The sequence below is a fragment of the Stegastes partitus genome, unplaced genomic scaffold (assembly GCF_000690725.1).
Source record: "Stegastes partitus isolate 25-593 unplaced genomic scaffold, Stegastes_partitus-1.0.2 Scaffold170, whole genome shotgun sequence".
Classification (NCBI taxonomy): Eukaryota; Metazoa; Chordata; class Actinopteri; family Pomacentridae; genus Stegastes; species Stegastes partitus.
Window position 1 is genome coordinate 513406 of NW_007577901.1, and position 15483 is coordinate 528888.

Genomic DNA, 15483 nt, shown 5'->3' on the forward strand with positions numbered 1-15483 from the left:
GTGACTGTGGTCCATGATACCAGATAATGTGAGGTTCAGGTTGGATCAGAGACTCTCCAGAAGAAGGTCTGTCTGAAACACAGGAAACACACATGTGCTTTATAGACACGTGTGTTTGACTTTATGTCTGCTGGACTTTACTGATACTCATGGATTGAATACTCATATGACATATTCATATATTTTCCTCATATTTTCATGATTTTATAACATTAAAATGTATTAATTTAAACATTAAAATGATTAAATGAGGCTCCTTTTAATGACATTCTAAGATGATCTTTATGACATTAAATAAATTAATGTCTTGTGCATTGATATTTCTGAGTGTGAATGACTTTAAATAGACCAAGAAACATGAAAATTATTTCCTAATTTATTAAAAATATCCTGAACTTTATAATTAATGTAAATAAATCAAGGATGTATTCAAGGTTTTTAGGACAGTTTCAGGAGATTTGTTCCATTTAAAGACCCTTAATCAAACTAAAAATTATGATGAATGTTAATGAATCTATTTAAATCCATATATGACTCAATAAAGTGTATTAATTGATCTTCACCTGTTAAATGTTCATTAATGATCCTCATGTTCAGTGTCAATCTCTGACTTTGTTGCTGGATTTCAAAGTTCAGGTCATTTTAAGGGAACACATTAAGGGATGATTTTCTTTGTAAATCAACTATTAAATAAAACTAAAAGCTATAATTTATTGTGTATTTCATTTATAAATATGGATTTTTTTATAAATGAAATACACAATAAATTATAGCTTTTAGTTTTATAAATATGGATTAATTAACGCTGCTGTGAACTGTGATTTACTGATGGTTGTTCTCAGCTCTCCCCCTCGAACTGCCACCTTACCGTGGTGGGGGAGTTTGTGTGCCCGAATGATCCTAGGAGCTATGTTGTCCGGGGCCCGGCCGGGCACAGCCCGAAAGGTTGACGTGGGCCCGCCCTCCTGTGGACCCACCACCCGCAGAGGGAATCATAGGGGTCGGGTGCAGANCTGTGGAGGCGCCTCCTGATCTGCTCACAGACCAAAGTCATCCAGCTGTGGTTTTATTTAGTTATTTATTTCTATAATTCTAACAGACTTCATGTTGCTCATGCTTTCTTATGCAGTCTGTGGTCACAACAAACTTGTGAGCGCCACCGGATGTGCTGGTCACCTGACGTGTGACGTGTTTCCTCCATCAGCGCTGCGGTGTCAACGATCTCTGGCATTAAATAAAATAGATTTTAAAAAACCAATAACCAACTGTGAAAACATTCAAAGACCTGTTCCAAGAAGAACAATGATGCTCCTTCTCTTGTCCCCTTATTGATTTAAAAAAAAAAAATATTATAATTTGTTTTAACTAAATTGTTTTTCTTTTATTTAACACAGAATTTTAAATCGTCAAAATACATTTATCCTTTTGAGTCTGATGTCTGTCAACTTGCTGGTTTATGTTGTTTGTAGAATTCTCCGTGTGGACATTCGTTGTTCAATAAAGTTCTGTCATGAAAAAAAAAAAAAAAAACAGAAGTCAACAGTCTGGCGGCGCTGAGCGCGCGGTGGCTCATGGGTTCAGCAGCACGTCGTCGTCCTTCTGTTTACTGCTGATTACACGCAGAGGTCCGAGGTGAGCGCAGTGTGCGGGAACATGAACGTCTCACGGGAACGAGTCCCGCGTCCCGTTTCCAGCCGCTGTCCGTTACGCAGCGCTCCTCTCCGCTGATTTCCGCACGTTAGCATCCTCCGTAGCCACCGTCCAGCAGGATGTGCAGAGAGGGCGACGAGGCGCAGGACGACTGCGGCTCCCGGGAGGAGTGGACGCTGCTGTTCTGGACCTCTCTGGCCGTCATCGTGCCGGTCATCATCACGCTGTGGTGCAGCGCGCAGCGCTCCAAGCGGAAGACGCACATGAAGGACTTCTTTCGCAAGAGCAAGCACGGCTGGCACTACACGGACCTGTTCAACAAGCCCACCTACTGCTGCGTCTGCTCCCAGCACATCCTGCACGGCGCCTTCTGCGACTGCTGCGGTGTGTGCGCCGACGAGCAGTGCCTGCGCCGCGCCGACCGGAGCCTGCCCTGCAAGGAGATCGTGGCTCCGTCCGGCCGCGACGGGGCCATGGAGCACCGCTGGGTCCGCGGGAACGTGCCTCTGGCCAGTTACTGTGCCGCATGCAAGCAGCAGTGCGGGACTCAGCCGAAGCTCTGCGACTTCAGGTAGCTGCTGCAGTGGAGGGTCTGGACTTGTTCCCCCTCCTCAGGCTGCTAAACACATGGATAGCTCTGAAACAATACGGAAAGCGTCCAGTTCCCTGCATGAAAGCCTGCTGTGGTTTCATTACATAATGGCCCGTTCATGTTAATCTGTCCTTAATGTGGTCTGATGGGCTGCTGCTGCTGTCATCTGTCAGATGAATGAAACACTGCTCATCCTGGAGCCATCAGTGGGGGACCACCTCTGAAAAGTCACTGGCCACACAACCTCAGATCTGATAAATCAGGTTTATTTACTGAAGCTCTGATGTCTGAGTGTCGGTGAGCAGCAGTAGATGGTCATACAGCCGAGGGCCAACCCGGCCGTCCATGTCCACAGACCTGTTGTTTTGTTTTCAAACTGCAGTCAGTACACATCTGTAGGCGTTTGCATCTTCCCTCGAACACAGCAGCTGGTTACAGGTTGGGCTGTAGTGCGGTGTTACAGTGGGATTACTGAGAGCACAGTGGACAGATGTAGCCTGAACATCTGGAGGACTTCCTGCTGTTTCTGATGATGGGAACGACTCAAAGCATCTCTAAAGTCCAGCAGTGATTACTTCAATTACAACTCTGATAATGATGAAGTCTGCGTATTACTCCACCCGGACCCTCACTGATTAGGGTGGATGACAAATTATACTTCACCTGTACCCAGAAAAGCAGGAATTCTCCTCAAGTGCAGCAGCAGCAGACAGCCCTTAAACATCACAGAACTTCTAATTGTTAACAGGAGCTAAAGTTTAGTTTGTGGCCTCCAGCTGTTTGTCTTTCCTCTGAGTTTATTTAACACCTGCAGCATCGAACAGCAGCAGGATGTCTGAAGCCTAAACAAAGTATTTTATGACAGTTACAGTCAGATTCGCAGAGTCAAGATGCTTTTCTGTCACATCAAATTTTTCTGTCATTTAATATCAACACATAGCAACAGGCAGCCGAGTAACGATGGAAACGTGGTTTGTTCGACTGTAATTGGCTGTAGTTTGGTCAGTTAAGAATTCTCAGTGTTGAAACCTGCTAAATGTTTCTGGAGCTAATAGAAATGAGCAGAGTTCAGAGTCTTCCTTCTGTGTTTTAGCTCCTTTAACCTTCCCGTGTCCTTTTTGCTGCTCCTCCAGATGTGTGTGGTGTCAGACCACGGTGCACGACGACTGCATGGACAGCCTGGCCGATGCGGATGTGTGCGACCTGGGCGAGTTCCACAGCCTCATCATCCCTCCTCACTACCTCTACCGGGTCAACAAGCTCCGCCGCCGGCACCCCGACGAGTACAGCAAGGTACCGGAGCTGACCGAGCCCCTGTGATCCCTCTGCGGGCGCTGTGTGATGCTCTATTGTGTGATGTTGTGTTTCTGCAGCTGGGCTCCTCCTGCGGCGGCGCCTGGACTCCGGTGTTGGTCTTGGCTAACACGCGTAGCGGTAACAACATGGGGGAGGCTCTGCTGGGAGAGTTTCGGACCCTCCTCAACCCCGTGCAGGTCAGCGTGCGGCTTCTTTATCCCATTTTACACTTTGGTTGCTCTGCTCCTTTTTCCAGAGCCTGCTCTGGTTTTGTTTTCAGTCCTGACAGTGAAACACAGATTGTTTTGTCTACCTGCTACACCTCTGTACCTGTTCCTTCCCCTCCCACCTCCAGGTGTTCGACCTGTCCGAGCTGACTCCGTCCAAAGCCCTCCAGCTGTGCACCCTGCTGCCCCCCGGCAGCGTTCGGGTGCTGGTGTGCGGAGGTGACGGCACCGTGGGCTGGGTGCTGGATGCCATCGACACCATGAAGCTAAAGGTTTTATTCATCAATCTAAAGTCGTGTTTCTTTCTCGTCTCTGCCTTGTTGATTTTAAGAAAGCTGCTCCTCTTCTCCAGGGCCAAGACCAGTTCATCCCGAGGGTGACCATCCTGCCTCTGGGGACGGGGAACGACCTCTCTAACACTTTGGGTTGGGGCGCCGGATACGCTGGAGAGATCCCGGTGGAGCAGGTTCTCCGGAACGTCCTGGATGCCGAAGTGGTTAAAATGGACAGGTGAGGTGTCGGCGCTGCTTCTGGTGTTTTGCTTTGGCGACACTCATTCCTCCATGTTTGAGTGTGAAGAGTTGTTATCGCTTTAAATCCCACCAGAGCGCCGTCGCTCCCATTTTACAAGTGCTCTGAAAGCGACCGTACCGCTGTTACTGTCTGTGCCTGAGAGAAACTTCAAACGGTTTCTGAAAGTAGAGAAGACGAGCTTTACGGGGATATTCGATGTATTACGGTAGCTCGATGCACTCACAAGTTGCTGCTGTCTGAACGCAGACAAAAAAATCAGCTCCGTCGTGGACTTCACGTTACTGCAGCTCCTCAACCGTTTGGGCTCAAGAGAGAAAGAAGGGGCAAAATCTTTTACAGCCAAAATAATAAAGAAAAGTGTGTGAGACTTGGGTGTTAAAGGATTAACGGGCTGTCCAGCTTTATTAGTCTTTAAAAATGTGTTTCTTCTGGCTCTGGTTAAAAGTTAAAAAAAGTTAAGAGTGTGGATGTCTGTTGAACAACAGAATGGTAAGGGTAAATGGACTGCACTTTACGAGCATCTTTCTACCTTAGCGGCACTCAAAGCGCTTTACAGTGTTTCTCATTCACACACATTCATACACCAATGGTCACAGAGCTGCCATGCAAGCTGCTGCCGCCGTTGGGAGCAGCTTCGGGTTCAGTGTCTTGCCCTCTGTGGAGGGGATCGAACCACCAACCTTACGATCAGAGGACAACCTGCTCTACCAGCTGAGCCACAGCCGCCCAGAAGTCATACGTAGCAGTATCCAGGACTGTTTTCATGTCGGTGTGCAGAAGAATGTAGATCAGTAGTTGTTTCTATTCACTAGATGTATTTAAAAAATCCAAATAATGACAACATGTTTGTTAAAAGGGAAAGTCTGAGTGATTCTCCTGCTTGTGTTTGTTTCAGATGGAAAGTGCAGGTAGCTTCAAAAGGCCTCTACTTCCGCAAACCAAAGGTGAGTTTAAAAAAAAAAGAAATGAATCCACAGTAAACCCACTGAAGTGTGTCTCAGCAGCATGAAGTATAACCGATGAAACTCCTGCCCAGGTTCTGTCCATGAACAACTACTTCTCGGTGGGACCCGACGCTCTGATGGCGCTCAACTTCCACACTCACCGCGAGAAGACGCCCTCCTTCTTCTCCAGCCGCATCATCAACAAGGTCATTTGAGTACACAAATCACACGCAAATGCTTTATGATTTCAATACTCGTGCAGAAGAGTCATCAGAAGTGTTTTGCATCGATGTCTGCTTTTCTGTCCCCCTCAGGCTGTTTACTTCCTGTACGGCACCAAAGACTGCTTAGTGCAGGAATGTAAAGATCTGGATAAGAGGATTGAGGTACGGTAGACCTGTGCACGCGAGGAAACGTCACGCCGGTTCTGTTTTCACCGAATCAAACAGAACCAGCTGAGGCTTCATCAGGCCTGAAACGTTCACTGTTATTTCTATTTGTGCATTTGATCCAGAACCTGCAATGCTGGATCAGTGGATGAAATAATCTCTGGTTATGTGGGAGTCGAAATATGACAAAAACTAAGCTCTCATGAAAAGAGTCGATAAAGCAGAAGTCAGCCAGCGATGTTTTCTGGACCACATGTAGCTGCACGTCACAACAACACAAAACTAAACATACAGAATACCTAATCACATGAAATACAGGTAATGAGATTCAAACATCTCCTCAAAAACTTGCTAAAACTGCAGTTACGATATCCAGGTGCCATTTTAAAAAACGTCTTCATAAATATCCAAATTCTATGCAATGAAAAGTGTTGCACGAATCATGAAAATATTGATGTGAAATAACCCATAAAATGTTGGGCTGTCCTGGTCACAGCACTTCAGTAACCAGATTTAGGGGGTTTCTTATCGAAAATGTGTGTTTTAAGAAGAGATGAAATAAGATTTTGAAATTACATACCATGAGAATAAATGCGGTGCCCAGTAGAAAAACATATGGTGCATGACTGTAGATTAAAATAAGTCGGCTAGAATCAGACCAGAGTAGAAAACGTTAGAAGTAATACTGGTGATGTTTGTGAGGTCGTAAATATTATGATGAAATATTGCACATGAAAATTAAATGTGATTTTGCACAAAAGCAATATTGATATTCAGTTTTCAGCCGCCGTGTCCGCAGAAAGGGGGGAGGATTTATATGTTGTTTTTATGGCCCTGATACGCTGCTTCCAGAGTTTTATGGCTCCAATTTTCGGTGATTTAATCTGTAGTTGACAACAGAGATGTGTGTTTGTGGCTTCAGCTGGAGCTGGACGGGGAGAGGGTGGCGCTGCCCAGTCTGGAGGGCATCATTGTCTGCAACATCGGCTACTGGGGCGGAGGCTGCAGGCTCTGGGAGGGGATGGGAGACGAGCCGTGTCCGCCCACCCGGTAAGATTAGAGAGAGTTAAATCTCTGAATACAAGTTGATTGTTTATTCTCGTACCGTTCGTTGCTGAGAGTTGTTTCCTGCCTGCAGGCTGGACGACGGCCTGCTGGAGGTGGTGGGGGTGTTCGGCTCCTTCCACTGCGCTCAGATCCAGGTGAAGCTGGCCAACCCGGTCCGGCTCGGTCAGGCCCACACCGTCAGGGTGAGGCTGCACGCTGCGCTTCCTGTTTACCCCATTAGGCCCCACAATGAATGAGTCTAATTAGCTTCTGCTGCCGTTTTCCCTCAGAATCTAATTTTAGCTAATCTGATTGAGCGTATGTGTGTTGCTCAGCTGCTGCTCATTTTTCCCCGCATCACTCTGCTCTTTCAATCCTGAACCCCTCGGTACAAATCCACTGCTGAGCCACCGATACCAGCTCTGAAGAGAGAGAACAGAGCGAGAGGACGGCTGCTGCTGAATATGAACAAACTGATTCTTTCACACAGTAGCTGCGCTCAGAGCTGTCGGACACTTGGCTCAGTTTTAGGAGTCTTTAGAATTCAGGGATTGTAAATATCAAGATGGGTTAAAATCCATTTTAAAACTGTGGGTAGCTTCTGCTTCAAAGCCGGGAGTCTCTGTGCGCCTGTGAAAATCACACCCTTGTTTGTTTTAAGCTGCGATTTAAAAGGTTACGCGATGAACGGCAGATAGCAGCAGCCTTAAGTGGATGGTAAATGATGTTGTAGCCATGGCAACAGAGGCCGCCTGGCTTTTCCGAGTCGAAACAGAGAACAGAAGTGTCGCTGAGAGGAATATGTGGCGGCGACTACCAGACATGCTGCCAGAGGAAGTCGGGATAAAACATCGGACCCGCTCTCCAACCCATCAGCTGGTTGTGGGGAAAAGAAAACCCGTCAGTCACTGAGCGTTCTCCACGAATCCGGCGTCTATGTTCTGTTATCTGTTTCCACCCGCCATCGTTTTCTCTCTCCTGTACCCTCACACCAACCCTCCCTGAGCCCGGTTCTGCTGGAGGCTTTACAAGGGGCTCCTTCCTCTTTACTGCCGCAAATATGGCGCTCAGAATCTCCCGATTCTTCAATTAGAATTGTCCAGAATGAATAATAACGTATGGCTTTAGCCTTTCAAGTTATATTTAATCAGGTAGATTTGAATTTTACATCACTTTGCAGGGTTTTATTAGTAGTGTTAATACACTCAGGCCAGTTCACGTCGTAAATCACACTGCAGGGGCTCAGCTAGCTTTTTAATATGTGATCTTATCTTCTCGAGATAATACACACTTCAAGTGCAACTTCAAAGTTATAATAAAAATCGATCTGCTTGGCAACTGAAAAGCTCTGAAATGTATGAAAAAAAAAAAAGTGCATTCCTGCTTCAAAGCTTCATGTTCGTGGTCGTGTCGTAAATCTCTGGTAGGAAAATGTCGTGTGGAGAGAGCAGGGTGACAACCTGCGTTCTGTCAGCTGTAGTGACTGATTTGTGCCACCAGGGGGAGCCTCTTACCGTTTAGTACTGTGTCACTCAGACTACAGGCGGCTCATTCAGGAAGCAGAGAGCATTGTGGGGGTTTAGGTAGCAACGGGACCTCTGACCAGAGCTGGGAGAGTTTATGAGAAGCGCCACGCTCTCTTCCTGCGACCCGTCTGGCAGTCGACGCTAACGGAACGATCTGGGCTGATAGTTGACATTCCTGTGATTGTTGCTATAATTGTTTTTATTAAGCGATTATTGATGAATTGTTTCTCTGGTGGAGGAACAACCTGCAAAAACTGAACAAGAAACTCAAGCATCAACTCAGCAAACCAGGACTGGGCGGCTGTGGCTCAGGTGGTAGAGCAGGTTGTCCACTAATCGATGCCCTCCACAGTCAAAGTGTCGTTGGGCAAGACACTGAACCTAAAGTTGCTCCTAATGGCAGGCAGCACCTTTGGTGTATGAATGTGACCTACATCGCGTTGGATAAAAGCGTCTGCTAAATGAGACTGTAAACCAGGATCTAAACTATTTTCACAAGTTTAGAGTTGATTAGTTCTGACCTCCATCTGTCGTATTACGTCCCTGTCTTCTCCTGCAATATTTAAACCCGTTGGGTAAATTTGGCTCAACTGTTGTCGTTTTGAATGTGCTGTATAAATACCTGGACCTGGCGTTTGTCTCTCCAGCTGGTTCTGAAGAGCTCCAAGATGCCCATGCAGGTGGACGGGGAGCCGTGGGCCCAGGGTCCCTGCACCATCACCATCACCCACAAGACCCAGGCCCTCATGCTGTACCACAGCGCCGAGCAGACGGACGACGACGACGACGAATCCAGCGCCTCGGAGACGGAGAGTCCCACCCCTCACGACTCGCCCAGGCCTCCGGGGCCGGCCTCGGCTCGCGCGCTACCCATCATGTGATCCCTTCTTGTCCTTTTTTTTTTCCAGCCCGGTTCTCTTTAATCCCTCGTGTGCATTCGTCGTCCTCCTCCCAGGTCTTTGTCCACACAATCACGCCGATGTGCACCGATGGGTGAGAAAGATTGGAAGTGAGCTGGTGTGAGTCGTTTCGTCGGTCTTTTATCGTGTAACCCGGAGCTCAGGCAGTTTCCCCTCCGCCGTCAGGAGGTGAATGTTGTGGTGAGAGATTGCTGTTCATTTGCACTGAGCCCTCGTGCCATAGATAGTCTGTAGTGTATTTATTCTACTGTATGTACAACTGAATGCTCAGTGCAGCCCTGCAGGTATCAGCGAGCCATCTAACAGGTCGCCCAGGTTCAGCTGACCATTAAAGCCATGTTTAAAATCAGCGGCAGGGGACATGAAAGAGAGACCAGCACCGTCACAGGCTGGTTGTGGAGGTCCGGCGGATGCTTTATTTCTTCTAAATTTTTATCCGCAAAAAGCACAAACAATCAGAGGGAGACACATTTTCTGAGAAGGGATAAGATATAAAAAACAAAAGAAATCCTCTTTCAGGCTCCTCGTCGCTCGTTGATGGTTTGTTTTCTCCTGCTTTTGTCGCTCGAGCTGAAGCTTTGGTTTGTGTGTGCGGGCTGAGGTCAATCACTGGACGTGGATTTGTTTACAAGGAGCTCGTCCAACTGTCGGATCGCACTGAGGTAGCGTCTTAAAGTTCTACGTGACGCTCCTGCAGGAGACCGTCGGACTTGTTAGGAAAGTGCTGCCAAGTAGCCGTTGTTCAGAGGATCCATGTTTCCTTCATGCAAAGCCTCTTGTTTTTCCTCTTCTTTACACAGTTCCTCCTGTTTACAGATTTTGTGTTGCACTGTTCTGGCACTTACACTGATGAACACCTTAACTGCGTAGGACGTAGCTGATACACAGTCATGGACCAGAGTTTACACACACTTGTAAAGACCGTGTACATCATGGCAGTCTTGACCTTCCAGTGACTCCTATAATTGCTGAAACACATGCGTCCTTACCACCAGGCATGGCGGTGGCAGCATCCTGCTCTGGGGACGTTTTGCTGACAGTGGAATTTATGTTTTACACAAAGTACATGGAAGAATGAAGAAGGAGGATCATCTCCACATTCTTCAGGAAAACCTAAAATCATCAGCTAGAAGGTTGAGTCTTGGACACAGTTGGGTGTTCCAACCAGACAATGAGCCCAAACACACATCAGAAATGGTACAGAAACGGCTGAATCAGGCTAGAATTAAGGTCTCCCCAAATTCTTAAATTAAACCCAATGAACAAGCTCTGAGCGGTGATAAAGAAACAAGACAGTTTAGCTGAACTCAGCCAAGAGGAGTTCCAACCAGAAGCTTGTCAACGGAAACCAGAAGTGCCGAGTTGAGGTGAAAATGGCCAAAAGACGTTTGACCAGATATTAGCATGTCTGTACGGATGTGTTTGAGCCAGCAGATTAGAATAAATCTGTAGAATAACATGATTGTTTTTGCGTGACAAAGACGTGTTTCAATAATTTCATCACATGAAATTCAGAGTTTTAGGAATCACTAGAAACTCAAGACTGCCGTGATAGACGTGGTCCCTGTGAGCGTATGGAACTTTTGTTTTAGTGTTCATCAAACTGTACCGTTGATGTTTCTGCCCGTAGTGATAACTGCTGATGAGATTACGTTGTCCCGTGTCGTTATTTCACTTTATTATTCAAGCAGTCCTCCTCTTGCCTTTCATTGTTTGTGTTTTACCCAGAAGTCTCCACAAGGTGGCGGAGTCAAGGCAGTGTTTTTGTAGACCAGACAGGTAGAGTTGGTCTCTATGTTTCTGTAAGGACACCTGTGAAGTGCTCAGGTGGCTTTGGTCTGCCTGTGGAGTTTTACTGATTACATCCTCGCCGTGTGCAAGAGGACGTTTGTGTTTCTGTGTGTCGGGTAGCCACAGAAATTCATTTTGCCATGTTGAAGGTGGTCCTGTGTTTCGCCGAATGCCTGTTTGTTGCTCAGAGCCATTCCCTGAAAGTCTGTAGAATGTTAGTTTGTGCTTTGGAGCTGATTTGCTGCTCGTACGGCTGGACAGGGATCAGTTTTTAGCCGCGTGATGCCTACGCTTTTGAAATATGCACCTCCTTGGCAGGTAACCAAACCTCGTGGTTTCATCACCCTCTTGTTTGTTTGGTGAATGTCTTTCTTGTTGCTCAAGGACACCCGGCAGACCTTTTACCCGATTCTCCATGTTTACCAGAGTTGTTTCCTCTGTGTGCTGTGTTGCACTGAATTTGCTTAAATGTAAGTAGAGCTTGACTGATGCTGGATTTTCAGATGCTGATGTTGGTGATATATATATTATATTTAGAGCCTGGCTGATACTGTTGAAATATATCAGCCTGTCACAGATGTATCGGTAGCAGCATATGTGTTGCTTTTATCATGTTATAGTTTGTCCAGTTGAGCAGCTCTGACTCCATTGTTTGCGACACTGTCTGCAGCACATGCAGCAGAGCACATGTCACACCTGAGTGGATGGTGGTGCGGAGTCAGGTGGTGTCTTACAGTGACCACATCATTTTCCCTTTTCAAGATAACTAACGTATTTATATGAGCGACATCAGCCAATATGTTGACATGAGAATTTATTACTTCATAAAATCAATCTCGGACCCAAACATCTGGTTTTGTTCAGGCTCCAGATCAATAGTCGGAGTCATACTGAAAAGGGAACATGATGATGTCATTGTTTATCTTTCCGGCAACGTATTTGACCAGCTAGTTAGCAGCTTGCTAAGAAGACAAAGCTCGACTCCGCACCACCATGTGTGGTGGTGCCAGAGGAAAAGTTGGGGTTACCAAAGTCAGTCGGGTTCATCCTCTGTGGACCACGAATGTCTGCACAGAATTCAATGCTGCCGTGTGTGGACACTGCCTGCAGTTCAACCGAATGGCTTCTCGGTTGCAAAAATTAGTGCAGAATCTTTGGTGTTTAGAGAATCTGGTGTTTTTGGCTGCAGACGGTGCTGTGAGTGTTGTAAGCAGTGGAGCCGCTCTGCTGGAGGTTTTCTGTCGTACTTTCTGTAAAAGACTTTTTCTCATATTGGACGACGCATACGCCGATAGCGACAAATCTGTTAAAGGCCCATATCAGCCAGCTGGTGAATCGATGGGGCTCTAAATGTAACCGTGGTTTACTGGTAGGTTTTTAGCCACGCTAGCAGCATGGTTCTGGTTTACAGGAACTGTCCTGATCACTGCAGATATGAACTGTCTCCACACATTGAACCCGGGTTTCCATTCCCTCTCCAGTTACTGATTTCACCCAATAATCCCTTCCTGCCTTAAAGTGTCTAACACTGAGAATTAGCATCCGCATCCGGACAACATGTTGGTAGATTCCAGCAGTCGCCAATATTGGAAAGAATAATTGCAATTTGAACGATTGAAAACAATACCTGAAGACTTTTGCTTGTTTTTTCTTCTACAGGGTTTTTTTTTTGTAAACAATTGGTCTTATTTCTGGTTTCTTCTTCTCCGTTGATTGCATAACGTCGTCAGTACCGCCATCTTCTCACAACTCTGAGCAAATGAATTCATTCACATTTTTAAAGTACGCTTTAAGATACACAGAACCTTGGCAGACGCTAAATGGTGGCAAGTTGTAATGTTGGAATAATTCACGTTTGAACGAGTGCTGAGAAAGAATCATTCACAGGAAGCTCTGCTCTTTTTTAACGTATGAAACCCTAAACTGTCGGTTTTAAGTTGGAAACGCTCGGCTGTGGCGTTAACTGCTTATTTTGCTTTTTATATATCTTGTAAAAAAAAAAAGCACCATTTTGAAATGCTAACGAGCTAAAACACAGAATTTTCGTTGGAGGGGCTCCTCATGTTTATGACGCAACGCTGCAGAACTACCGTCCCAGTTTGTTTCTGCTGCAACTGCACTTCCAGGCTAATGCTAGCTAGCGTGCTAACATGCTAAATATTAGCATAGCGCACCCACCGCATGCATGACGACCCCAAAAAGGTTCATTCTGATCCAGGAAAAAAAAAAAAAACACTCCCTTAATAAGAACAGATGTGAACAAGTCTCTGTGTACAAATGAACTCAGTTTAAACTTTTTTAGCCAAAATATTCACAATAAAAAGCTAAATGTGTGGCATGTAAATGGATTAATGAGAGGATTGATACCAAACACCTCACTGTGATGCTAGCGTGGCTAATAGCGACTCCTTGTTTTATTGTGAAGGGTCCACGGACGGTTGTGACGTCGTTGGTCGTGTTAAATGCTCTCGATTCACAGCTGACAGTTTGTTTAGAGTCAAGCAGCCAAACTGAGTCACACTGTGTAGCTACCGTTAGCTAACGTTGAACTATTAGCACTGGGCTTCTGCGTTCTCACGTTTTTCTGTGTTACATGTACCAAAAATGCTTTCATTATTAATCACCGTACATCGGAACATGCTTATGTGTGGGGTCTTTTTGCCGTCGAGTATGTTTAAAAATATGAGAATGCTAAACGACGATTTGGAATTTGCAGAAGAAAATAATCTGTTTTAATATTGACGACAAAGCAAGTGGGAGGCCTGATGTGGCAGGAACGGAAACACAAAGAGAGAAAATAAGCTTTTATTGCAAACAATGGTGTAAAACGCAGCTGTTTACAAAATGACGGAGAGTGAATTAGTTGTGCCACAGGTGAGAAAAAAGAAAACTGATTTTGATTGACATGAATGTAACGAAGCGACCTTTTGAATTTGAAGACATTCCCATAAATATTTTCATATATAAGCTCGCCGTGTCTGTGTCTCATTGTTTTATAAAGAAGAAGAAAACATCTGTTCAGTTTAACACTCACCAAGATTCACATATATTCAATTAATCATTTACACACAATCAATTAACACAATCACACATCGACTGTTTAGTTCATCAAGTGTGTGTGTGTGTGTCTGTGTGTTTTATTAACCCCTGAAACTCCTTTTTTTCTCCTTCGTTTTACTCCTGTGTGAGTCGTGCACCTCTATGGAAACAGCACAACCGTGGCCAGTACTCGCAAGAAGTCAAAAGTGCCTTTTGTGCAAATGACAACTTTATAATGTCATAAAAAGAGAAAGAAAAAGCAAAATTTTAATTCCTACAATTACTTATTTTACAGAAATTGCAAAAACGTGCCCATAGCTGCTTCCAACACCAGAAAAACTGTTGACTTTGTGTATTTTACTATGTTGTTCTCACATCTGCTCAGAGGAAACGCTGCCTGCAGTTCAGCTGGAAGATCCCAGAAGGTTTCACTGGCTGCAGCCGAACCAGTCGTGGACCTGTTGTTGTTGTTTTGTTGTTGTTGTTGTTGTTGTTGTTTTGGGGTGTCGTTTTGGTAAATTTAAGAGACATGTAGACGTGAGATAGTCGTGAGTTTGAAGTCTAGATTTGGCAATTTTAGAATTGTGCAACACAGATGAGTAGTTCAAGGACCACCGGAGAAAGTTGTACATCTGACTCTTTTTTTTGCATTTTAACAGCTGCTGTCATTCTGTCCGTTTGTTTATTTTAATGTCATAATGATTTCCTGGCAGAACTCTACGTCACAGAGGAGTTTATGTATGAAAATCTTTCTGTTTTTACAGTTTCTGGATCTGATAAAAACCTGCAGCTTTTAAAAAACCATCACCCCTTTAAACACTTTACCCACGTTTCATGCTAACCCAGACCTGTTGGTGGTGCCAGAGGGAAAGCTGAGTCGGTCGGGTTCATCCTCTGTGGACCACGAGTGTCTGCACAGATTTGAATGCTGCTCTGTGTGAACACTTCCTGCTACGGACGGCTGCTTGGTTGCAAAAGCAAGAACAGAGTCTTTGGTTTTTGCAGAACCTCGCTGGAGAAAACGGTTTGTTTTGGGTGAATTTTTAAACTAGAATAAAGTGATTTTGATATAAAATATAAAATATGACGATTTTAAGTTTAGATGGAGGGACGCCACAGATGAGGCGTCCAGGAAAGTTGAATATGTGGCAGTCTCTGATTTTGATTTAGTCTTATTTTCAGGGTTCAGAGGTTTATTATTGTCACTGATGATCTGTAAACGGAGTCCCACAGGTCCTCCATGTGGCAGGACTGCAGGAAAAACTCTGCTGCTGCTGCTTCCACACATCAGGACCACATCTCTCTGATTTAGGTCATTCTGTCTTCAGTCAGCTTTCCTTTGTGGTCATTTAGTCTTTAGTGTTTGCTTTGTGTGTCATTTCTCTGTCGCTGTATATTTAGACTGTTTTAACATCTCTTTCTGTCAATTTCCCGTCTTTCTATGATTGCTTTGTCTCTCCTGATGGTCTTTTTGCATCTTTTTTGGATCACTTTATATCATTTTTTTTTTTGTTTTACATGTTTTTGT

The 15483-nt window shown here is 45.2% G+C and overlaps 1 protein-coding gene across 1 annotated transcript; it reads left to right on the forward strand.

The window, feature by feature from the left end:
- The first annotated feature begins 1022 nt into the window (after positions 1-1022).
- On the forward strand, positions 1023-9651 carry dgke (diacylglycerol kinase, epsilon). The gene is made up of 11 exons (XM_008279794.1): positions 1023-2221; positions 3376-3535; positions 3616-3735; positions 3894-4037; positions 4118-4275; positions 5195-5243; positions 5336-5449; positions 5558-5629; positions 6555-6682; positions 6771-6882; positions 8853-9651. The coding sequence occupies exons 1-11, from the start codon at positions 1770-1772 to the stop codon at positions 9084-9086; spliced, it is 1743 nt and encodes a 580-aa protein (XP_008278016.1). The 5' UTR covers positions 1023-1769; the 3' UTR covers positions 9087-9651.
- Positions 9652-15483: the final 5832 nt, after the last annotated feature.

What these genes read in the sequence shown, in the direction of transcription:
- dgke (XM_008279794.1), top strand. Translation starts at nt 1,770, where the DNA reads ATGTGCAGAGAGGGCGACGAGGCGCAGGACGACTGCGGCTCCCGGGAG. An exon ending in TCGACACCATGAAGCTAAAG is followed by an intron (nt 4,038 to 4,117) that starts GTTTTATTCATC and finishes CCTCTTCTCCAG; the next exon opens with GGCCAAGACCAGTTCATCCC. An exon ending in GTCAGGCCCACACCGTCAGG is followed by an intron (nt 6,883 to 8,852) that starts GTGAGGCTGCAC and finishes TTGTCTCTCCAG; the next exon opens with CTGGTTCTGAAGAGCTCCAA.